Raw genomic sequence first — 26431 nt, 5'->3', positions numbered from 1 at the left:
CCAATATAAAACAGCTCATTTATTGTTTACATGCACAGATAGGAACATTCTTATGGCTACACAAGTGCTATGTGCACTCTTAAGGGCAGGAGAATCATGAAGTAAAAACGAGCAGTTCTGTCCTCAGGGTGTCAGAACTGCTCAGCTTTGCTGCATGATTCTCTCACCCTGCGAATACACAAGAGACACTCATAACCATAAGAATGTCCTTATCTTTAATGTTAAGTGAGTATACTGATCATGAAAAGATGCCAGATTTCCTGAATGAAAAAACAAAGTCCTCTGTTTCTCTAAAGCACAGATATAGCAAAGGCAGCAGCTTCACTGTACCATTCCACCAACGTGCCTCAGCTCTTAAGAACAGACCACATCTATAGGTCTAAATTCTCATACTGGACACATCAAGAGGGTATTTAATGTCTTTCAAACTGGAGTATATTTCAGTCTCCCTGGACATTCAATCATTTAAGGCCCCTGGGCAGTGCAGGGATGTGTGCAATATAAAATACTGGATAGATGAATTAGATGGCAGTTCTAGCAGAGTACCCCCTGCTAAGTAATATCAAGAACAATTGTGGGTTTTGAGATTCAGATACCTGATGACTAGGAAAAGAACTGAGATCACCAACTTATTATATAGATAGAATTCCAGAAATGCCACTCTGTGGGTCTGAAGCCTATTATGGCTGTAGAGTCAGTGTGAAGTAATGGAAACGGCTATAAGCAGGGTTAAGAGATCCTTTTGTTCAGAATGTCACCAGGCTGAATCATCTCTGGGTTCTAGTCTGTTACTGTCCAGTATTTTTGACATTACAAATTCACTGGATAGCGTACAGTTACAACAATGAGGCAAGTATTTATGCCATGCCAAGAATCTCAGGCCTGGTCTACACTACACAGTTAGGTTGACATAAAACATCGTCAGTGTACACACTACAGCCTTGTCCCACTGATGTAAGTGCCTCACTATATTGACATGACTACTCCAGCTCCACAAGAGGCATAGGGCTTATGTTGGTGTGGTTAGGGCAACGCAACGTCTATGTAGACACTGCATTCTGTAGATTGGCTGTTGTCTGTCTTATCAATTTCACGGTGCTGGTTCTCAAACTACTGGGAGGTGTAAGCTGTGTTTTTCCCTTTTTTTAAAAAGGGTTCCAGCTGTCAGCCCTGGGTGATTGGGGCTGGTGCAGAAGGGTTGTGTACACCAAGAGGCAGGGGGGAGGGGATAAAAGGGACAGCTGGACCATCCACCCTCAAGGCTGTTAGCCTGAGCCCCGCCACCTTGGCTTGGACTCACCTCCCCTGTCCCCACTCACTCACTGGGAGGCCGCCCGTATTCTCCTTCCGCCCTTCCCTCAATCCCGCACCCAGAGATGACAGTGAGGTTCCGGCTGACAGCCTTAAGGCTGCAGCAGCAGCACAAAAGTAAGTGTGGAAAATTGGGGCTAAGTTTGTGTGAAAAGTGATATTGACACTTTAGTTTTCGGAGACAGGGGATGGCATTTCCCCACCCCGCAAACTGCAAGTTTTGAGCAGGCATCCTGCCGCTACATGCCTGCCAAGGCTTGAAGTATGGGGGGTGGGGAGAAGACAATGCTGCTGCAAAGCGCAGCCCCTGCCAGTGCTGCTTTGCACCTGCCTGAGGCTTGCAGTTGGGGGGGGAGGGTAACGCTGCCTGTCCCCCCCAACTACACCTATGTTAAAAAGTGGGGGGCATGGCCCTCAGGCCCCTAGTTCTGGCACTAGTGGCCCCACACACACATACACACACACCCTCCTACAATGGTTCCAGCACCCCTGCCTCCATGCCATGGTAAGGCTTCAGATAAGACACTAGAAGGTAAATAGTCTGGTTAATGTGAAATTCAGTAAACCTTAGGGATGAATTTGAGATGTAGGTGCAAAAACACTTTGTCCTTGTGAAAAACTGTGCCTGTCAGGTCCACTACAAAGGTCCCAAGCTTCCCTTCCTCCTCCCCCCCCCCCCCCCCGCCACTAGTGGAGGTAATTGACTGTCTGGAAGGCAACGTTCACGAATAGGTGAAGAGAACAGGAGGTCAAAGGCTCAAATGGTGGTCTTATAAGCACAGAGAGGCAGAACCCTACAAATCTGCAGATATCTGCTTTATAGGATCTCAAAAAGTGGGAAAGCAGCTGTCTGCAGCTCAAAGCCTAGAAGGCTGCTTCCCCACCTTCCAGATCCTATATTCCCTCTCTGCATGCATACTTACTTTGCAGAAGCAGCTGTCTCCCTCTACAACTGATGTGATATGGCAATGACCTCAGGAGAGGTTTCCTAAATTGTTTGGCTGCTTAAACCACCAGGATAGGAGCATGGGGGATTTTGCTCCCTGTCTTGACCTATGACTGCCGCTTTCTCTGTATACAGGGGAAGAGAGAATATAGGATCTCAAAGGTGGGGAAGCAGCTTCATAGGCTATGAGCTGCAGACAGCTGCTTCCCCACAGTACATATGCCTGCACACAGATGCTCCTCCCAAGATGGAGTGCGGATCACAGGCTGGATACAAGCTGATTCTTGCGTATTTGGATCGGATGCGGATCCACATTTTTGTATCCACGCAGGGCTTTCTATAGAGAGGACAAGGTTCAGCTGCCATGGTTTAGAACGGGAAGGAATGTCCTTATGATATCCTTCAGGAACCTTGCAGTAGTGGAATGGGTAAAGACTGAGCATCCCTCCACACATGGCCTTCTAAAATTCCCCCAACCTCACCAAGATCTTCATCAGAGGCAAGGTCCCCACCGACCAGAACACAAACTCAAACCAGCACCAGACCCTACCAGAACAGCTGCAAAACCTGCATATGTATCTCTGCTACTACAATGATCAATACCCACCCTCCCAACACACCTTTCAAAATTCATGGGTTCTACAGATGCCTATTACAGCATGTGGTGTATATCATCCAATGTATCAAATGCCTCAACAACTGAAATCAGATAATCACTATGCTCTCAAATTAACTCACACAGGAAAATGATAAGACAAAAACACTATCACCTGTGGGCAAACAATCACTTTGTATCTGACCTCTCAGTACTCATCCACAAAAGGACATCTGCATAAATCCTGCATAACAAGTGAGCCTGGTAACTTAAATTCATAACTCTGCTGGACACTAAAAACCATGGACTCAGAGACCAGGGTTTTATGGCTCATTAGATCAGTTTGTAGACACATCCCACTGCTTGCTAACCCTTAATTGCCCACTTCATTTTAAGTGATCCCCCTCCCACATGTGTTAATCCTTTATGCTTAACAATGTGGCCCAACTTTTATTTAGCTCAGACACACTGATTTCCTTCTTGAAACCCGAAGAGCCTGTGATGCTCACAAGCTTGTACTTTCCAACAGAAGTTGGTCCAATAGATGCTATTACCTCACCTGCCTTGTCTCTCACATACAAATATAATAGACAGTAGACATGTTGTCTGATTTGACCTGAATGTGCATAGACCAGATAGTAAATAGAAATGTTTTGAAAGCCTCGTGGACTGCCCAAAGCTCAAGCAGGTTGATACACAGCCTGGATTCCCGCAGGAACTTTGGGCTGTCTGGTCATCAAGATGTGCTCCCCGTCCTAGAGTTATATTTATGATGAGTGTCTTTGTAGGTAGTGAAGGAATAAAAAGAACTCTCTCAAATACTTTGAAGTCCCACCAGGTGAAGGATGTCAGCATGTTTCTATGGAAGTGAGACCTTCCTGTTCAAGGAGCCCCTGCTCAAAGTGAAGGCCGTGCTGAACTAGACCTGGAGGCACCATAAATGCAGATGTAGGTGATGTGCATGTAGTGGTCATGTGACTGATATTCTGCTCACAACACCTAGAACTGTAAGCCAGTGTATTACCCCAGAGCCTCAGCAAAAGTGAGCTTTGCAGACAATTACACTGTGTGTCAGCTCCTAGCCACACCAAACTCCTTGAGATTCTTCCAGGCCAATGCTTGCTTTGCAGGTAACAATCAGTGTACCCCAGTTCCCCAGGTGTCTCCCTGTAGCATCCACTCTCTCTCGCTGGACACTCACAGAAGTTAAGTTTGCAGCCTCCGAAGAGACAGTGCACACACCAGTTTGTTAGTTTAGTTGAGGACTCACACTTATATTGAAGAATAACTGCGCTAAGATGGTTTACAATAAAACTAAGAATAAGTTTATTAACGAAGAACAGAGATTTAAGTAACACTAAGCAAGAGGAAAGAAAGGTATGGTTATAAACAAAACGAATACAAAGAACATTTTCTAGTGACAAACTTAATTTTAATTTTAGCAAATTACAATCTTTGTCCAATCTTTCTTACATCAAGTTAAGCAGCATCTTTACCCACCCACCCCAGGCTAAGGGATCCAACTTTCAAAGGCTCAGAAAATGCTGTCCCTTAAGTGACAAATATTTAAAAATTCATATTTGGTCCTCTTGTGTTGCCCAAAGTCCATTGTCTCTGCCTCAAGAGCCAGAAAGGCTTCTTAGGATGCAGTCTCTGTCTCCAGTGTGCTCACTAAGCTGCTACTTGTTAGTTTGATTGCTTTGTTTACTTTATATGTAAATGCACGTTCACTGTCCCTGGCTTCACCTTGCTTAATTTACATTGGAGGCACAGGAACACAACGTTCTTTTGTTTAGCACAGGTTGGGTTTATGCACTGCCTCCCAAACACATTTCCAGAATGCATATGTACATTTTTGTACACAGCCCATACACATTACACCTTTGTCATTCTTTGTGTGGAGGTAGATGTTGCTTGCACTTGCCGGTATGATTGACCTGTGAGCAGAGCAATCATCCAAGTGGGAAATATCAGATGGCCCTGTCTGCAAAGGTACAGTGATACCACCACCACAAGCATCTTTGTAAAGGTTGTAAACTGAGACTGTTAGAGCTACCAATTTTACAATATCCTGTGAGTAAGTTCTCCCCCTCAGCCCACGACAGCAGGGACAGAACATATGCTGAGTTCTCATTACATGGTTATTTCTACTGCTAACGAAGTCTTTGGAGAATATTTTCCAAGCCACTTTTTCAGAATGGAAGCCAACATTGGAACCTTATCTACAGTGTTGAGTATTTGTGAATGCTTTAATAATAATATAATATAATATATATAAATTAAAAAAAAGGGAGGGGGGCTAACTTCACTACTCTTTAGTAAGAATATATTTCTTACTAGTATCTTATTGCCTACCATATCACACTTCTACTTCCTTTCACCTTGCACCATATTGTCTCATGTTGAATGTCTGATCTAGTGTTATGATCCAATATTTAACCCAAAGTCTTTCCTACTGTACATCAAACAAAAGAGGCCCTCCTCACACTATTCCTGTTGCTTTCTGCATATCCTCTATCCTGCCATGAAAATATCCTCAATGGACTGTGATGTCAAACTACTCTTCCCACCTAATAAAAATTTTTTTTAGCCCAAACACTGATAATAAGAACCATATGACCATTAATACTGTTATGTTTACTTGCTTAACCAAGAGGTTTGATAACTGATCACTATAAAATTTCACATAGTAAGTAGCAGTCACAAAGGAAATCCAGTGCAAAGTTTGATTTTTCTATGTTACCATGCATTAACAATTACCATTTGAAACAGACACTAAAAAGTGTTTTGAAATATTATGCACTAGAGATGGTACTATATATACACAAAATGCATTATCTTATAAACTTTCATTTTTCTATAAAATAGAGTTAAATAGTAACGCTTGCTTTATTAACAATGTGGTTAGTTGGGCAGTATGAGAGTTTATGAACTATGCGATCCTTATATGTGCCTTATGTGAACATACTGCCAACTTTTGTGGTTTTAAAGCAAGTGTCATATTTGGTGTGTTTCCTGAAAGTCCCAGCTCCTGGAGTTGTGTGAATATGTGACAATCTCAGCTTTCATTAAAATAAAGTAAGTTTCTAGCCCTCCTGGTACTGTAGAAAAGCTTGAAAATGTAACTTGAGTGCACCCTAAAAGTTCAAAGAAAAATCAGAAGGCAAATAAATTCCTAATAAATCATTAGGGGGGAGGGGAGCCACGCACTAACAATTTTGGAATGCTTAAAAGTTGTCAATACAGAAATGTAAATATTAACATCAAATCAGGTTTTACCTTGTCAACTTGTTACTGTGGAAAGGGATCTGGGGATCACAGTGGATCACAAACTAAATGAGTCAACTGTGTAACACTATTGTGCAAAAAAAAACCACACAAACATCATTCTGAGATGTATTAGTAGGAGTGTTGTAAGCAAGACATGAGAAGCAATTCATCAAACTCTACTCCACAATGATTAGGCCTCAAGTGGAGTATTGTGTCTAGTTCGGGGTGCCACATTTCATGAAAGATGTGGACAAATTAGAGAAAGTCCAGAGAAGAGCACAAAAATGATTATAGATCTAGAAAACATGACCTATGAGGAATATTGAAAAAATTGGGCTTGTTTAGTCTGTAGAAAAGAAGGCTGAGGGGGAACATAACAGTTTTCAAGTACATAAAAGGTTGTTACAAGGAGGAGGGATAAAAATTGTTTTCTTTAACCACTGAGGATCGGACAAGAAGCAATGGGTTTAAATTGCAGCAAGGGTGGTCTAGGTTGGACATTAGGAAAAACTTCCTAACTATCAGGGTAATTAAGCACTGGAATAAATTGCCTACAGAGGTTTTAGAATCTCCATCATTGGAAATTTTTAAGAGCAAGTTACAAATTCCTGTCAGGGATGGTCTAGACAATACTTAGTCCTGCCCTGAATGCAGGAGACTGGACTAGAAGGTCTCGAGGTCCCTTCCAGTCCTATGATTCTATGAAAATAATGAACCCATAACTGTATATATTTTAAAACACTTGCTTAAAATATTTTTCAGAGGTTAGCGTCTGAGGTTATTTACAAAGGGCCCATGCCCTAACAAAACTATAACGCTGATACTTAGAACAAAGACAGTTTGTTTCATTTTTACAAAGCACATACAGTGGAATGAATGTATATTTATGTTTTATACCATGCACATTTTATTAAATCTGAATCTAAGTATTTGGAAATAGGTTTGCTCAATTTATTCTTTATATAATGGCTCAAAGGTTTCCTATATTTGCAAGTCTTTTTGTGCAAAATCTCTAATAAGACTGTTTGTCTCAGAAATATTTCTAGATTACTGTGGAGACAGAGGACTTCAAGTGAATGAAGCAACAAGCATTAGTAGACATATGCTGATATGAGAAAAATGGAGTACTTTAAGTTTGACGTGAGAGGACAGAGCAAGTCATCAAATCCATACATTTGTATAACAAATCCAGATGGCATTCAGTTTCAACTCCAATTGAAAGCAAAAGTTTGATCTAATTATGAAGAAGCTTCTGCATGTTGTACTGAACATATAGCTTTAGGTTCAGCTTTCAGCAAGCTCTTAATAAATCAACCATTCAAGATTAATAACTCTCTCTCACACACACACACACACACACACACACACACACAGGCTGAGAGCCCGTATTGGCAAGAGACTAAAGGCTTGAACCAGCAAAGGGCAAAGTGCCTCCCTGTGGGATACTGAACGCCCTCCTCTGGAAGAATGGAGGGCACTCAACAGCTTGCAGTCCCAGGCCCTATTAAACCATTAAATGTTTGTCTGTTTAAAAACATGAATACTGAAAGGAGAGTCATAGTATTCAACTTCAAGAATCACCACAACACATTATCCAGGTACTATGGTGCTCCACCACAATCACTATAGTATCGAGTGCCTTGCAACCTTTAACATATTTATCCGCACACCACCCCTGTCAGATAAAGCAACTACAAGTTATCCCAATTTTACAGAGAGTAAATTAATTTAAGACAGGGTGAAACTCTGGCCCCACCGTAAAGTTTTGCCAGTGATTTCAAAGAGCCCAGATTTCACTGAGCGGGTCACACAAGAAGTATGTGGTAGACCTGGGAACAACCCGGGTCTTCCAAATTCCAATCCAGTATCTCAGCCACAAAACCATCCTTCCTCTTACGTACATATTCTGCATTTCCTTCGAGTCAATGCTGCTGAACTACAGTGTGCATGTAAACAGAAGCCATCTCTTAGTGTATAGATTGTACCACTATACAACTCAGTTCGTTTAGTGACACTACAATACAGTGCTAGTGACACCGATATAGGCACTTCCACAATGATGAATTGTAATGTAGCAAGCACTGAGATTTTGTCATATATGAACAAATGAGTCAGGAGGAGCAGCAAGCAGGCAAGGATGAAAGGAGAAAGTTTTAATTTACACACAAACACTGTGGTGATCACCAAAAATAATAAAGGAATGCAGAAAAACAGGACAGTTTAATGAGGTTTTGGAAGCATTTGCAAAGGTTTCCTTGAGTGTAGCAGTATTTTTAATTTAGAGGAATTCCATTCTTGTCTGGTATGTTAGCTGAATTATCAGGATTAAAAAGAAAACCTTAGAAAATAAAGTGATCTACGAATTACAAAAACATATATTTTATGCAGTTTCTCTTAATGACATTTATCGTAGGAAAGTTAATGGGGAATAAAAAGCATTAATGGTGAAATAAAAAGATAAGAATTAGGTCTTTTTAGGCCAATTTTTTATATTATGAGAAAAAAAAAATGTTCAGCATAGTCTTTCACTTGTCCTGGAAATATGACTCCATCTTGCAGACTGTGTATTCAACTAGAATATTTAAAAAAAAAAAAAACACACACCAATAGCATCAAGTATTAATGGTGCTTACTTGCTACAAAAACCAAATATAGTGGAAACATTTCCACATCTCTTTAAGCCCCAAACTATAGCTTTAAAAAAAATCTTAAAAATGATCTTATGTAAAAGATTAAATAAAAGGCAGTTTTTCTTGGAAAGCTTAAACCTCCCCATTGCAGTCCCCATCCTGCCATTGGCTCTGTGCAGATGCAGAAGTCCCCCCACACTAATCTCATTTGCAGGACTGAGACCTTATAAATAGAGCAATAGGTGCCTTACATCTAGTTGCATCCAAGGCAATTGACACTGGCAGAGCTACACTTAAAAAGAAATGTATGTGTTATACTTCAACAATTTCATAATTTCCAGGGTGAGTAGCCAGAGGAAAAACTAGTTCTCCTTGCCAGAGATAAAAGTAGTCAAAACTAAGTCCTACTATTGTAGTGCTTTCATTATACGCAGTACTTTGAGCCCAAGATTGCCCAATACTTCTCTATTTTCAGTTGCTTATAACTTTGGCACACGTTAAATGTTGAGACTGAAATTTTCCACGTCTGCCTCTCAAAAAGCTGATTTTTTGGGGGGTGGGGAAGTGGGGAGAGAGGATTTCAGCCATAACAGTTCAGCTGTTTCAAACAACAAAGTTGGGGAGGGGGAAAATGCCCCTTACTTAGAGCAGACCCTGAAATTTGGCAGGGTGTGGCCTTTGTGTTAGGGATGTGATTTTTGCTGTCCTGAAAATTCTCCCAAATTGTAAGCCTGTGGGGGGAAAACATGCAGTGGAAAAAATAGTATGTGATGAGGCAATTAAACACTGTAAAGATGAACATGTGAAAAATAGCACCACTTTACACCTATTGTAACCATGTGCTATAATAATGGAAGTTTACTTAACTGGTTTACTAATTTTGACTCAGTAAAGCAATGTGAAAAATTGTTAAGAATCTTAAGTGTTTATTAAAAAAACCCACTGTCAGTGCATTACTAGGAAGTAGTAAATACAAGATGATGCTGTTTGCCGGTCCTACTGGCTCTGCAGAAAGAGAGAGCTAATAAACACTATTTCTAGAGCTGTAATTTCATGGTGGTATTACCACCTGAATACCTGTTAAAGTCAGCCATGCTGAGGGGAAATGGATCAATATTTACCATGCTGGGACATCATTTGGACTCTTATATTTAAATGATGAGAGTAATTTGCAACACATAGGAAGCCTTGCCTAGAAAGTGTTCCTTACCGTAAGGATATTTTGTGTCTAGTTTACTCTGTGCTGTTCTCGTCCAGGGCAGCAAATCATCACTGCAACCGTTAGGCATCCCATTATATCCAATTCCAACAATCTTGTTTTCTGAATTCACAATGCAAGCACCAACCTACATAAAACAGATATTTACTATCATTTATGGCTGTCACACGATTTAAAATAATAATAATAAATAATTGCAATTATTCGTGAGATTTAAAAAAAAGTCATGATTAATCACAGTTTTAATTGCACTGTTAAACTAATAGAATACCAAGTTTAAATTATAAAATATTTTTGGATGTTTTCCACATTTTCGAATGCATCGATTTCAATTCCAACACAGGATACAATATTATTTTTGATTACAAATATTTACACTGTAAAAAAGAAATACTATTTTTCATCAAAAATAATATTTTATCCTGTGTCAGAATTGAAATCGATATATTTGAAAATGTAGAAAACATCCAAAAATATTTTATAATTTAAATTGGTATTCTATGATTGTTTAGCCATGTGATTAAAACCACAATTCATTGATTTTTTTTAATCTAGTTAATTTGTTTTGCATTAATCGTTTGTCTTAACTGCAATTAATTGACAACCCTACTATTATTTAATATACACAACAGGAGTATGCAAGCCACTTTACAGACAAGAAGAGACAAAATCCATAAAACTTACAATTGAAGGGCCCAGTCCTGCAAACCCTTAATCATGTAAGTTTGCAGGCAGAGAGCCTAAGGGACCAGTCCTAATCTGTTATTAATTGGCGTAGTTCTAGCAATTTAGGTCTGGTCTACACACAAATTTGCACCAAAATACTAGACACCTGTTTTAATTCTCACCTTTTATTATATCACTCCAACTGTGTGTACTGGACTTATTTTGGCATAAAAAACTGTCTTATTTTGATTAAGCCTAAATCACTAAATGTACAAATTAAAAACAATGTAGTTATTTCTATGTAAGTTAAATACAGATGAGCTCTTAGATAAGACCAGTTGGGGATTTGGCCCTAAAAAGAACACTTAAGCAGAGTAAGGAGGTCTAGGATACAACAAGCAGCAAGTAACTGAGTAGTGATGGTTAGTGGGCATCTTCTCATCTCTGTATTTTTGTTGGGATTTCACTCTCCCATCTTCCTCCTTTTCTCTCAACTGTTCTGTTAACAGCAGGTTGCAGAGAGGACTACGGAAGAAGGCAAAGGATGGGAATACTAGTCAGGAGTCCTGTGCTGAGCAAAAAACCCACGCAACCCAAGAGTAAAATAAGTTGCAGTGCCTCGAAGGGGAGGAGAAGAAACTTCAATTAGATATGGAAACAAATTTGATCTAGCCATCTAAAAAATCAAATTTTGCTTGTCAAATTATCTCAAAACTGTCTGCACTTAGTCCCATTTCCCCCCCCTTTCCTTAACTTGTGCATACCCTACAAAGAAGGCCTTGCATTGGGAGAAAAACTGTATGTTGCCAATACCACTTCTAGCTCTTATTCTGTCTGCACCTGTGAGAGCCCTGGCAGACAGGCATTCTGACCCTGAAGGCTTCCACCCAAGCCCCAGTCTTGACTTGCTGGATATCTGACTTGCACGTGCCTGCTATTGAAACCCAGGCTCAGGAGCCATCCAGTGTGAGGTCTCTGTTGACAGAATCCCCCAGAAGAAGGTAAGAGAGCTGCAGGAGGGGCTGACTCTTCTGCCTAGCATCTGGGAGTACGATGACTTCATTGACAGAATGCAAGTGGAAACATCTGGGACAGAGGAGGTGAGTGGACTATAGTGGCACCAGAATAGGAAGGAGAACAGGCTACTCTACAGGAAAGAGATTGGCTGCTGGTCACCTCAGACAGTACTCCATCCCCACCCAGGTCCCTGATCCATCTTGGTCAAGAACTGGTATGCAATACCTGCAACAGGTGGTGAGGACCAGATCCAAATGGCTGAGGAGGAAATGTCACCTGTACGTCAAGCAGGGAGGCTCATAGACACAGAGCCAAGAGGAGGCAGCTTAAAATGCTGGTTGTCAGGGACTCCCTTCTGAGAGGAACGGGGGAAAACCATCTGCCAACCTGACATGATGTCCCAGCTGTGCTGTCTGCCTGGAGACCGCATCCGAGAAATACAGAAAGGTTTCTGAGGTTCTTCTTACCATTGCCACATGCTGATGATTCATGTGGGCACTAATGATACTGCCAGTTATGACCTGAGCAGATCAGCAGTGACTACTGTGGGCTCTGGGAGTGAGGGGCATGTGCTGTCATCCATGCTCCCAGTTGAGACTAAGGATCCAGGCAGAGGGACACAAATTCTGGAGATTAATCCATTGCTGTGTAGATGGTATCAACAGGAGGGCTTTGGCTTCCTCAACCACATGATGATCAAGTACATAGGCCAAATTTAGGCTGCTAGGAAAGAGATTGAAATCCAGAACCTCTATGGTAGCATTCTCAGAAATGCTTCCAGTTCCAAGCGCAGGGCCAGGTACGCAGGCAGAGCTTCAGAGTCTCAATGCATAGATGAGACGATGGTGTAGAGAGGAGGGGTTTAAATTTATTAGGAACTGGGGAAACTTTTGGGATGGGGGAGCCTATACAGGAAGGATGGGCTCCACCTAAACCAAAGTGGGTCCAGACTGCTGGCACTTAGTTTAAAAACTGCTCTGCAAGCTTTTTAATGTTAAGAGATGGGGGAAAGCCGATTGCTGCCAGAGGAGCATGTGGATCGGACAGAGAATTCTCTTAGAGGAGAGCCTACTGATAGAGATTCTCTAGGTTTTAGTCAGGAGAGGATGAAGAGGATAAAGTATGGGCCAGATCAGACAAGAAACATTCACATAAAAAAGAATCTGACATCAGAAATGGGCAGAGAAATAAACAGTGACAAGTTTTTAAAGTGCTTGTACACAAATGCTAGAAGTCTAAATAATAAGATGGGTGAACTAGAGTGCCTTGTGTTAAAGGAAGATATTGATATAATAGGCATCACAGAAACCTGGTGGAGTGGGGACAATCAATGGGACACAATCATTCCGCGGTACAAAATACATTGGAAAGACAGAACAGGTTGTGTGGGGGAGTGGCACTATATGAGAAAGAAAACGTAGAATCAAATGAAGTAAAAAACCTTAAATGAATCCACATGTTCCATAGAATCTCTATGGATATTAATTCCATGCTCTAATAAGAATATAACAGTAGGGATCTATTATCGACCACCTGACCAGGACAGCGATAGTGGCGATGAAATGCTAAGGGAGATTAGAGAAGCTAACAAAATAAAGAACTCAATAATAGTGGGGATTTCAATTATCCCTATACTGACTGGGTACATGTCACCTTGGGATGAAATGCACAGACAAAATTTCTCGTTACTTTAAATGACTGCTTCTTGGAGCAGATGGGACAGGAACCCACAAGGGGAAAGGCAATTCTTGATTTAGTCCTGAGTGGAGCGCAGGATCTGGTCCAAGAGGTAACTATAACAGGACCGCTTGGAAATAGTGACCATAATATAACAGCATTTAATATTCCTATGGTGGGAAAAACACCTCAACAGCCCAACACTGTGGCATTTAATTTCAGAAAGGGGAACTATGCAAAAATGAGGAGGTTAGTTAAACAGAAATTAAAAGATACAGTGGCTAGAGTGAAATCCCTGCAAGCTGCATGGACACTTATCAAAGACACCATAATAGAGGCCCAACTTAAAATGTATACCCCAAATTAAAAAACACAGTAAAAGTACTAAAAAAGAGCCACCGTGGCTTAACAACCATGTTAAAGAAGCAGTGAGAGATAAAAAAGCATCTTTTAAAAAGTGGAAGTCAAATCCTAGTGAGGTAAATAGAAAAGAGCATAAACACTGCCAATTAAATGTAAAAATGTAATAAGAAAAGCCAAAAAGGAGTTTGAAGAACAGTTAGCCAAAAACTCAAAAGGTAATAACAAAATGTTTAAGTACATCAGAAGCAGGAAGCCTGCTAAACAACCAGTGGGGCCCCTGGACGATCAAGATACAAAAGGAGCACTTGGAGATGATAAAGTCATTGTGGAGAAACTAAATGAATTCTTTGTTTCAGTCTTCACAGCTGAGGATGTTAGTAGAGTAACCAGAGAGCAAGTGTGAAAAAAAAATTGGGACAGGATGGGGGGGGGGGGGGTAATAGGCACCTATATAATTGAGTCCCAAATATCAGGACTGTCCCTATAAAATTGGGACATCTGGTCACCCTAGATGTTAGGGAGATTCCCAAACCCGAGCCATCCTTTGTAGGTGACAAATCTGAGGAATCGTCACAGACTGAAGTGTCACTAGAGGAGGTTTTGGAATTAATTGATAAACTTAACAGTAACAAGTCACCAGGACCAGATGGCATTCACCCAAGAGTTCTGAAAGAACTCAAATGTGAAATTGCGGAACTATTAACTATGATTTGCAACCTGTCCTTTAAATCAGCTTCTGTACCCAATGACTGGAAGATAGCTAATGTAATGCCAATATTTTAAAAAGAGGTGATCCCAGCAATTACAAACCGGTAAGTCAGTACCAGGCAAATTAGTTGAAACAATAGTAAAGAATAAAATTGTCAGATACATAGAAGAACATAAATTGTGGGGCAAAAGTCAACATGGTTTCTGTAAAGCAAAATCCTGTCTTACTAATCTATTAGAGTTCTTTGAAGGGGTCAACAAACATGTGGACAAGGGGGATCCAGTGGACATTGTGTACTTAGATTTCCAGAAAGCCTTTGATAAGGTCCTCACCAAAGGCTCTTACGTAAATTAAGTTGTCATGGGATAAGAGGGAAGATCCTTTCATGGACTGAGAACTAGTTAAAAGACCGGGAACAAAGGGTAGAATAAATGGTAGATTTTCAGAATGGAGAGGGGTAACTAGTGGTGTTCCCCAAGGGTCAGTCCTAGGACCAATCCTATTCAACTTATTCATAAATGATCTGGAGAAAAGGGTAAAAAGTGAGGTGGCAAAGTTTGCAGATGATACTAAACTGCTCAAGATAGTTAAGACCAAAGCAGACTGTGAAGAACTTCAAAAAGATCTCACAAAACTAAGTGATTGGGCAACAAAATGGCAAATGAAATTTAACGTGGATAAATATAAAGTAATGCACATTGGAAAAAATAACCCCAACTATACATACAATATGATGGGAGCTAAATTTAGCTACAACTAATCAGGAAAGATCTTGGAATCATCATGGATAGTTCTCTGAAGATGTCCACGCAGTGTGCAGCAGCAGCCAAAAAAGCAAACAGGATGCTAGGAATCATTAGAAAAGGGATAGAGAATAAGACGGAGAATATCTTATTGTCCTTATATAAACCCATGGTACCCCCACATCTTGAATACTGCATACAGATGTGGTCTCCTTATTTCAAAAAAGATATACTGGCATTAGAAAAGGTTCAGAGGGGTTTGGAACGGGTCCCATATGAGGAGAGATTAAAGAGGCTAGGACTTTTCAGATTGGAAAAAAGGAGACTAAGGGGGGAATATGATAGAGGTATATAAAATCCTGAGTGATGTGGAGAAAGTGGATTAGGAAAAGGTATTTACTTGTTTCATTAATACAAGAACTAGGGGCCACCAAATGAAATTAATAGGCAACAGGTTTAAAACAAATAAAAGGAAGTTCTTCTTCACACAGCGCACAGTCAACCTGTGGAACTCCTTGCCTGAGGACATTGAAGGCTAGGACTATAACAGGGTTTAAAAGAGAACTGGATAAATTCATGGAGGTTAAGTCCATTAATGGCTATTAGCCAGGATGGGTAAGGAATGGTGTCCCTAGCCTCGGTTCGTCAGAGGATGGAGATGGTTGGCAGGAGAGATATCACTTGATCGTTACCTGTTAGGTTCACTCCCTCTGAGACACCTGGCATTGGTCACCGTCGGTGACAGGATACTGGGCTGGATGGAGCTTTGGTTTGACCCGGTATGGCCATTCTTATGTTCACTTATGTTCTTATGTTCACATAGTAACATAAGTAATGACAGAGCTATATCGGAGGTCAAACCCATGAACAAAATTCCTGTAGCAAAAGCGCCTACTGTGCTGCAACTTGGGTAGCTCTATATTGAAATAACTTCTAATGAAAATCCACTATATATAAAACTGGGTGTGTGACACACAGTGCAATACAACCTATATTACATTACTCCTGCATGCTGCTTTCTTACCTGAGAATTTGGATCCTTGCTTCTTTGTGCTGATAAGAAGGCTACTGCCATAAAATATTCAGGCCATTCCAAATAGTCCTCCCGTTTTTTACAGAGCATTTCACTGCCAAACCTACAAAATCAAATAGAACAGGCAGTCAATAAAGAAGCTATAGCTTGCATTTCCTAATTTTTATTTATTTTTAAAGAGATAAAGTAAAGCCCCTTTATCACTTGCTTTCAAAACACACTGGGGACCAGATTCTGTTCCTGGTTACACTGATATAAAATCCAGTGGAGTTACTCTGGATTTACACCATTGTAGACAGCAGCAGAATCTGTCCCTGAATGTTATGGATTCACATCAGAAGTTTAATGGTAAATCATATCAGTGTTTTGCCCTGAACCTATAAGCAACACTTCCCTTCAAACAAAAGAGGCCAAAAGGCGATCATAAATTGCAGCTTTCGATGAAATAATTCAGTCTTTGAATAGCTCTATGCCAGGTATTATCTATCCCTCAAAGATAACCACCTGCATATTTCTCAGAAAAGATATGTCCCCTGTTCCTATATTACCAAACTCTTTTCACTCAGGCAATGTAATCTCTTATGCCCGTTTTTCTAATTGCAAACATCTGATTCAGGCTATTTGTTATGGCCAATAATAAAGACTAGTAAGCAGACTTGTGTTTGGAATCGCTTTTTGTGGTTAAACCTCTCTCTTGGTGCCACTATGGCCATGAGTTGCCTTCACTTACAACACCTACAAGCAATATTCCTGATGTGTACTATCAGGCTACAAGTGGTTCAAATGGCCTCATCATGCATCTGCTGCAGAACAAACCTGCCACACACACAAGCAGCTACAAACTGCCAGTCCTCCCTCCCCCCATCTTGTTCCCTATCATACGAGTCAACAGATCTCATCAAGCATAAACAGGTAAATAGGGCTTTAAACAACGCATTTAGGATGGTAGGAGCATGTGTCCAGCTTTAAAGTGAGGCTTCCAGCCTCTTCCCTAAACTGGGAGGGGAGAAAAGAGTTTCATGCATCAAGTTACGTTGAGGTTAAAGAACGACAACAAAAAAATATAGAAAGAGAACTGATCTGCATAACCCAACCCACCCCACCACACAGAGACTATTATCTACCAAGGCATTTACTCACTGTTCACCACCACAATATACAAGCACCGAAGCAGGTATAGTAGCAACAGTTGCCAACTCTTCCATCTCAAGCAGGAGACTCCTGCAATATATCTCCAAACTCTTACATAATAATTTGTTTTTAAAAAAATCAAGAGTAAAAAGTCTTGCTCAGGTACAGGCCCTTTAAAGGTGACCTGCAAAAAACTGAAAGGAGCAAAATGAATTTGTGCTCCTTTTTCCACACCCTTTTTTATCATATAAATAAAGGCAGCTTGAAAGGTAGTAGTTTTTTCCCCTGCTTGCTTTTTAATTTAATATATAAAAATCTTGTCTTCCCTATGTTTTGCTGAAGGAGTGTTGGGAAGACTGGAGAACTGTACTGAGTACTTCCATATCCCACAGTTGAAGGAGTGGGTGCAAGAAACCTCTCACAAAAATATTTTTTCTTGGCTGTAATGTATTTGAGTTAAGCAGAAACGTCAAAATAGAAAGAGTTTGAATCTACAAACTGACCATAAACTCTTCCTTTCCCAACTGCACTTAAAAAAACAAAAAAGCAAAAACAAAAAACCCCACTTGTTATCTCATAATCCCATCAGTTCTCCAGTCATCCACAGGGTATCCTATATAAACATGGTAGATAACCACAGGTGAAAGCAAGCCGGTGCGGTCCGGCTTCCGCGGCGGGGATTTAAAGGGCTCTGGGCTCCGGTGACCGGGCTGGGGACAGATTTAAAGGGTTCAGAGCTCCCGCGGCTGCGGGGAGCCCAGAGCCCTTTAAATCCCGCCCGCGGCTCCGGCGTTCGAGCTGGGGCCGGGATTTAAAAGACTCAAAGCTCCCCGCAGCGGCAGGAACTCCAGGCCCTTTAAATCCCGGTCCCAGCCTGGCAAGGCTCGGGGCTTCTCTCAGCCACGGGAGCTCTGGGCGCTTTAAATCCCACCTGCAGCTCCAGCCCTTTAATTTGCCCCTGAGCCCCGGGGGCTCCCAGCCACCTCTGCAGCTGGGAGCCCCGGGTTGATTTAAGGGCCCTGGGGCTTCCAGCCACAGCCAGTGCCCCAGGGCCTTTAAATCTTGAGAGGCCCCACCTCTTCCGTATGAGGCCCCGCCCCCTCAGGACTCTGGCAGTACCTGTAAGTCCTTTAAGTTACTTTCACCCCTGTAGATAACCTGTAAAAACATATAGGAACAAAGTTCTTTTCTTTTTTTAATCTAGAGTTGCTGTTACTAAGGATCCCAGTTAAAAATATCAGAAAGACAGGAAGAGAAGAAAGTTGTGAAATAGTGTCCACTATAGTAAAAAGCTCCAAGACAATGGAGAATGCCCTGCGAGAGGGGACCTCAGAGGCACTTTTCAGCAGCTGGTGGCCTCCCATCAGACAGCAGGACACCTCCCAGCAATGCAGAGTCAGGAGCCCTCTGCATACAAAGATACATTAGGAAGGAGATTTAACTGCAAGTATTTTTCCTATGTTATTTTGTTCTAAAAGTTGGGTGGGGAAGCAGTCTAGAGGCTAGTAGTACCACTATTAAAAATACAGGTTGTGAACGTGGAAATTCGACTCTCTCTTGATAGGGGAAATTTTCATCCTCTATTCCTGGTGAGAGAAAAGTTTGTTATGCTGGACAGGCAAAACATATCAGTCATCCTTCTATCCTAAATATGCAGCACAAGTAAAGGATTCTGCCAGCACTGGCCTGAGGACTTTCCTACTGCCCTATAAGGAAGGAACAATTCTTGGTGAAGGATGACAGTGTGATAGAAAAAGGAAAAACTAGAAACCTGTCATGAAATCCCAATACTCACACACCATCACAGCCTCAGGGTAGGCAAGCTGTGACAATCTGAATGAATTAATTTCAACAGATTTGAGTGAGACTAGTGTCTCATTGAAACACACAGGGAAAAAAAAGGGGGGGGGGGGTGAAATCACAAATGGAAGAGATTTTAAAAGCTACCTTCCTTAAAAATCAATCCAAATTGAGCAAGATTCACAGTAAAAATTTTGGGGATGTATAACTGATGTTGGAAATGGCATACATTACACATAATGTGGAGCTAAATAAAAATTCTGGATGAAGCCCTCCAAATAGCTAATGTTATATTGAATAGAGGGAAAGAGGAACATTTTTTCCTGCAATCTCTATTGCTAAACTATTTCCTGGAAATCATATTTACATATAACAAAGGACCAAGTTATTACATTTATTCTTCTTGTGTGCCAAACTCTACATAACACATAACTGGAAATCCTCCAAGGTACCAACTTTGCATGAATGGATTAGAGAAGTGACATACTACAAGATCAATGAAAGGCTTGTACAGAAAGAAAGAGCTCTACAGTTCTGGTTTGTTTGTTTGTTTGTTTTTTAATGGCACTTATGGACAGACTTATGACTAACAATAACAACTTCCGCCAGATTCTCCACTCCCTGCACCTTGTGCACCTATTTACACCAGCACAGAATGGGATAAAATGCTACTGTTCTGATTTAGTAGCATCCAAGCTAGGAGTGCAGTCAAGTGCACACAAGAGAGGAGCGTGAAGATTAAGGAGGAGATAAACTGGTGGAGATGCATGTAAATTTAGCATATTGTAGCAAGTTGCCATTCTTAACCCCCAATCTGTGAAACCTGGAACCATACGATTAGAAATTACCACAGGAAATTTTCAGATATATACCACATATTTTCATCAGGCTGAACATTGTGATGTGTTCCAAGGCTCTGTGAATTTAACTGATAAAAATATTGGGACGATAATTCCCACAAAATGAAAGCTGAGAGCAAAGTAGGACATTTACAACTATTATGCTTACTTCTGCTCAAAAGATCCCTGATGAAAGAGATGTCTCTTCAGCAAATTACAGAACTACTGGCAAGGTGTAGGCCACACTGTGCAAAATGATATATTGAAAGCAGCACGAGATAAAGAGAAACTGAAATGTAAAGAATAATGTTTTTGTTTTTTTTCCCCAAATTACACCTCCAGCCTGGCTAAGAACATCACCAAGTTATTCTTCAGTTAAAAAAAAAGTGTAAGGCATCTCACCAGCCTTTTTTTAAGTCCAGATAGCCTTCAAGTTAGTTATGGCAACACACGTACAGTTCCAGAACACCTGAAAATGCAACAATTGCTTTTAGCAAAAGAGTTCACTAAAGAAATTATGGAAGATTTAGCGGAGAATCCTGAAATAGACTATGACCCTGGCTCTGCTCTCAAACCAGAGTAAATTGAGGTCAATGGAGTTGTAAAGTACAGTCTGAGGAAAATTGGGCCCTAGGTCCCTAGCCTTATTATTCATATTTGTAGTTTTTTCCTCTATTTTCACTGTCTGACCTATATACATGTTACAGCCACATCTGAATTAGGGTTTATATAACATTAAGTCTGTTCCTGGAAATCAATATTCAATTGACAGGATTTGAGTATTTATTCAGGAATTGGAGTCTTGGGTGATGCTCCACCTCCCAGAGAGGCACAAGGAACACGTGGACTTGACCTCTAGCTATTAACTTCCCTCCCAACACCCCTAATTGTTTTATTTATAGCTGCTAGTCAAGAAAATTAGTTGATTCCTTTACTTTAATTAGATTGTCTTCCCTCCCCCATATGGTTATTGAGGGGTGATACTTAAATATATATAAATATCTATTTTCCAGCAAAGAATAAAGAGTATTTCTTACAATTGCATGTTACCCCCCACATAGAAGATTGGCTATAATCAAAATCTTTACAGAAGATAATACTGTTTATGTTTACAATTTCCAAGCATTTTGGCAATAATCAGTCCCTCTTGAGGACTCTGTAAGAGTGAATAATGTTTCCACAATTCACACGATATTTTGCATTCACAGAATCATTTTGGGAATTTAATTATTTTTGTATTCTTTATGCCAGTCTCTGTTTTGGGGCATACTGAATCTGGGGTGCTTTTTCTTGGATCAGGATCTGTAGCTCCAGGATTGTGGGAAATGCTTTACTGTGTAGAGGACTCGGGACCCATTCCTCTAAGGCTACGTCCTCACTACGGGGGGTGGAGGGAGGTGTCGATTTAGACACGCAAATTCAGTCACGCGAATAGCGTAGCTGAATTTGACGTATCGGAGGCGACTTTCCCCACTGTGAGGACAGCGGCAAATCGACCTCCGCGGCTCCCCCGTCGACAGCGCTTACTCCTACCTCCGCTGGTGGAGTAGAAGCGTCGATTCGGGGATCCATTGTCGCGCCCCGATGAGACGTGATAATTCGATCCCCGAGAGATTGATTTCTACCCGCCGATTCAGGCGGGTAGTGTAGACCTGCCCTAAGTGACTCCATGGTCTACTGGCATGGCACTCTCACAAAGTCCCAGTGACTTCAATAAAGTTCCACCTGCTTGGAGTCAATTACAGGACCAGGGCTTAAATCCACAAGAGAGCCAACATACAATCACAGTGGCAAGTTCGTGCCAGTTCTCAAAATGATTACTTGTGATAAGTAACCCCTGAATCCTCCAATCTTTACATGAAACTTGGAATTGTTGCCATAATACAGCGGGCATAGATGGACAAGACCATATATACATTCTGTCCCAACCTACCCCATTTATAGCGTGCAACCATTTTAGCATACAGGGATTTAAAACAAAACAGAACTGCAAACAATTATGATATAATCAAGATATATTAATACCTGTTTTTCAATGGGTTTTGAAGTTTTTAGAGTGTCTAGAAGATAACCAGTGATGGTAAAGTTACTTTTACATTACACATTTAATCTCAATAAGCTTTGCAAATTATTTAGTATCATACAAACAGCTACGCTGATCTGCTGCCACATCTTGGGTTGAGAAGCAGCAATTAATTAGCACACTGCAGGAAGGGTCTGTGCATGGAAATTTTGGCCAAGTGCACAGGGGCAAATACCAACTATCAGGAAACATGCCAAGAGGAGTGTAGTATACATGAAGAGTAAAGGCCTTTTTAAAGATATTTTCAGAAAGATATATCTGGATGTAAACATCAAAGAGACAGATTATTTAGTGGAACAAAGTAGCATATAACCAGGAATAACTAGATATAAGTGAGAGGGGAAATTTGGACTAAATAACAGAAAAAGCTTCCAGACAGTAAAATCTAACAGGTTGTGGAATAGACTCAAGGGAAAAAGCAGAAGCCCTCTCATGTGGGAAGATTTTAAATCAGATTTGGCAAAGAAAGTCTAATAAATGTAAACTCAAGAACAATCTGGCACTGGCAATACATTTGAACTCAATTTATTTCATTCGGAAGGACTCTACTGACACTTAGGATTTGAACCAGAGGCCTAAGACACTAACCCACCCCTGCCTGCTAGTGGGTAGCTCTTACCTAGACCCTAGGGCAACGGGCACGTTATAAACCCTTCCAGCACAGCCTCACTCCTAATGCCCAGAGTGGCTGTTATTTGAAGGGGCCTGCGGCACGACTTTCACATCATTAGCCCGTGGTACTGTGCGCTACCCATCCACGATGCCAGCCCCAATGCGCCCTCATTGCCCTCCTTCCCATCCCATCCCATCCACCCCCGGCCCAGGGGGCATCCACCAGCTGACTGAGCCCCCCCACCCTGCCCTCACTCACACCCCACGGAAAGACCCTACTTCTGTGGATTCCCTCCCTGCATCGAGGGAGAGCAGCAATTAGCCGCGCGCCCCGCCGCGCCCCCGCGCTGCTGTAACCCGGCAGGGGCAGGGGCTGCGCCTCAGGCAGGGCAGCAAAGCACGGGCAGGGCAGGAGCGCACCCAGGGCCAGGAGGGTGCCTGAGGCCACGGGAACCAGGATGACTCCCAACAGCGCCCCGAGACACGCGGCCGGAGCCGATTCCCCCCTCCGGGATGGAGCGCGGGGCGGCCGCTGGCTGTACCCATTGAGCTGGCCGCAGGGGCTGGGCTGATCCCCGTTCATCTCGCTAACACCGACTCCGCCGCTGCTGCCCGTAGGCCCACGCTGTGCCCGTGCTCTTTGGCGCCAAAGCAGGAGAGGGCGGAGCCGCTGTGCCCCGCCCCTGCCGCGTGACCGCGCCCAACCGTTCGCCTTGGGGCGCGCGTGGGGCTCTGGCAGAGGCCGGTGGCTGGGCTGGGAGGGGAGCGCAGGGCAGAGCCTGGGGACTTCAACTCCCAGCATGCCATGCCCCATCTCGGCGAGGCGGCCCGGGCAGCTTGGCATGCTGGGAGCCGTAGTCCCACGGGGTTGGGGCGGTGCAGCCCCTGCTCCCGGTCACTGCTGTTCAGCACAGGAGGCCGCGAAGGCAGAATTGGTCCCCGGGCCTCCGGTGGTGGCAGCATGTCCGCGTGGTCCCCTGCCCCGGACCGAGTGCCAGCAGCCCCCTGCGGGTAAACGCATATAAAGTCACCTCCCGCCCCTTAATAGTAGCGTACGATTAAAATATCTTGTCTGCCCTTCAGTGCCCATAGCTCTGCTCACCACAAAAGCCACGGGAGCGGCGGAGGGCAGACTTTGGACAGCCATGCGCAGCTTGCAGACATCCCTCGTTCCCAGGGACATCTCGGATTTGAATCCCAGAGTCAGCTGTGTTTCCCACAAACCGGGCCACTCTCGCCTCTGTGGCTGGAAATTATTTACATCAGGAGTAAGGTACCATGGATGGAGCCCTGCGGGGATACAAAATTTGGATCCGCATTCCGTGATCCGCAAACATTGTCCACAGATATCCACCGTATCCACAGATGTCAAGCAGATATCCGCGAGTTTGCAGGGCTCTAACCTGGGGTTATAGTTTAAATGAAGAAAATTAAACCAACAGCATTTTAAGTTTCTTGCATGAATAATTTGTGTGTGTTCTTCATTGAGGGTCTGCCACACATTGCATCTTATTCTTGGGTCTTTGCATAGGCGCACACACTACATGCATTTCACACAGATGTTTTACAAGTAAATCTTGTTTATTCAAACCCCAATTGTCAAAATTGTAGGTTATCTAAAATTCATTTTTGTCCCCAGAATATGAAATTCATATAGAAAGTGAATTGTATTTATCCACCACCTAGCCAAAAGTTTTGGCTGTCTCAAAAGATATTCAGACAACTGGAGTATACCTACATATACAGTGTCTAATACAATGCAAATAAAGATTCAAGATCCAGTGCATAATATAATGGTAGTTATGTGCTCCCTTCTGTGGCTGGCCAGCTCTGCCAGCTCTCCGTGATATAATTTCCTGTCTATCCTGTTAGGATAGCTGGCAGCACTTGCTCTGCAGTCGCGGCACTCAAATGAGTGCAAGAAAGAATTGCACTTATGGCTGTCTGCTGCACAGGGCTGCAAGGAGGAGGTAGAGAGTATACAAAAGGACTGGCAAAAATCCATCCCTAAGTGTTTGATACTGTTTGAAGTGTTTGAAGTCAATGGGAGCAGAAGTGGACACTAGTAGTAGGCTCAAAACAGAGGTCCTTAAATGTAAAGAGCTTCTTTAGAGTTCTGAATCAGCAGCCTATCATTTTTGAGCATGGGAAACTACAAGATGGAAGACATTTCATTTCAGATATATATTCCTGTTCATTTGTAAATCTGAAAAGTCCGTCAGTGCAGTAACCAGGTATAGAAGAGATCAGTCCTACAGCCTTTACTCAGGCAGAATTTCCATTTACTTTAATGTCTGAGACATAATCATGTCTCTAACTCTGTTAATTTCATATGTACAGAAAATGTTTTTGCAAAGTTATTGTTAACTGAAACAGAAAAAAAATTTAAAAGGAAAAGAAAATTAACTAAATAATTATCTGCAGGGAAAACAGGAGCCTGAAGGTGAAATGAAAGACCTGATTATGGTTGTTCATGGAAAGTTAAAGAACATTTATTTAATAAATCTTATTCTCCAGAGAATAATTTAGCAGTTAAACAAGTTTCTGGTATCTGTATGCATATATGTGCCTTCCCTAAGTATAAAACAGAGAATTAATGCTACAATTATCCATTCTAAATTAGGTTTTGTTCCTAGTTGTTTTTCTTATTTGCAAAGTTTATGGTTCTGAAGACAAACCATAATAAATATTTAACATTTCAAAAACAGTTTATTTCTTTATGCTATGCACACACAACAAATTATTTTTTCTCTTCTGTGCCCTGAAGAAATAATATATTACAGTAAAATTATAAGCAATTGTTTCTTGCAGTGTTTTTTTTGTTTAGCCAGAATGTGGTAGTACTCCTTCTAGTGAATTTTTCATAATCTAAAATTATTATGATTATGCATCCGAAGAAGTGGGCTGTAGTCCACGAAAGCTTATGCTCTAATAAATTTGTTAGTCTCTAAGGTGCCACAAGTACTCCTGTTCTTCTTAAAATGATTAGGTACCTTTGCAGACAATTCCCTCTGTCTACATCCACTACACTTTCCAGCCAAGGAATAATATATAAAATTGAGCCAAAAATAACAGACACAGAAAAATCTGATCTCTCACTTTGCAAACAGGAATATGTTAAAAACAACAACAAAGAAATAGATACAGTTCATAAAATAACTATTCAGACTATTTTGTGCAGTTTTAATATAAAAACGGATATTTTAGGACAAGAAATTATAATAAAATATATTTTGAAATATAATAGTGAAATTTCTCTGGCATTGTTATCAAAAGAAGTTTGAGTCCTTCACCAGAACAGGGACATTCAGCCCTTATTGATAGCGTCACTGTACTATGGTACTTTAAAGTTATCTTTTGAGTAGGCGTGAGCTCTGGAAGAAACGGGTTTAAGCAAAACCTCTCTCAGGTACTTCACTTACTCTTTTTTTTGTTGCCTATGTGTCTGACATTTTAGCTGTTTCACCATTCATTTCTCTTTTGTTCCAGAGAAGGAGAAAGTGAAGAAAAGTGAAGTATTTCAGAAAACCTATCATATAAAGAGGGAGGTTAGAAGTTCCTCCCAAGTTTTCTTTTCTTTTTTCTTAAGAGTTTTCAGCAATGCCTATTGCAATACATAATATTACATTTAGCCACTTAACCCACCAAGTGAATTACAAACATTTGAGATGTCCTTGCAATGGAGAAGCCAGTTAGTTGCAAAAGAGACTCATATGCTAAATATTTAACCACTTGGCAACTGTTCATCAATTACTCAAGAAAAGAATCAGTGTAGAGAAATCCCAGG

The 26431-nt window shown here is 41.5% G+C and overlaps 1 protein-coding gene across 2 annotated transcripts in view; it reads right to left on the bottom strand.

Annotated features, from left to right (window-relative positions):
* DCTD (dCMP deaminase) overlaps positions 1-23805 on the bottom strand; it is a 32446-nt gene extending 8641 nt beyond the window's left edge. Inside the window, exons 1-3 of one of the 2 annotated variants that reach the window (XM_054030876.1) lie at positions 23747-23805; positions 16171-16282; positions 9963-10098 (exon numbers count right to left, since the gene is read on the bottom strand). In XM_054030876.1, the coding sequence (XP_053886851.1) occupies positions 9963-10098; positions 16171-16269 (235 nt within the window). In that variant the 5' untranslated portion in view covers positions 16270-16282; positions 23747-23805. Of the gene's footprint in view, positions 1-9962; positions 10099-16170; positions 16283-23186; positions 23411-23746 lie in introns of those variants that run through there. The other variant, XM_054030875.1, reaches the window with a different exon arrangement.
* Positions 23806-26431: the final 2626 nt, after the last annotated feature.

Source organism: Malaclemys terrapin, chromosome 5, assembly GCF_027887155.1.
Source record: "Malaclemys terrapin pileata isolate rMalTer1 chromosome 5, rMalTer1.hap1, whole genome shotgun sequence".
NCBI lineage: Eukaryota > Metazoa > Chordata > Testudines > Emydidae > Malaclemys > Malaclemys terrapin.
The sequence above is the reverse complement of the archived record's forward strand: the minus strand, read 5'-3'. Positions and strand labels throughout refer to the sequence as shown.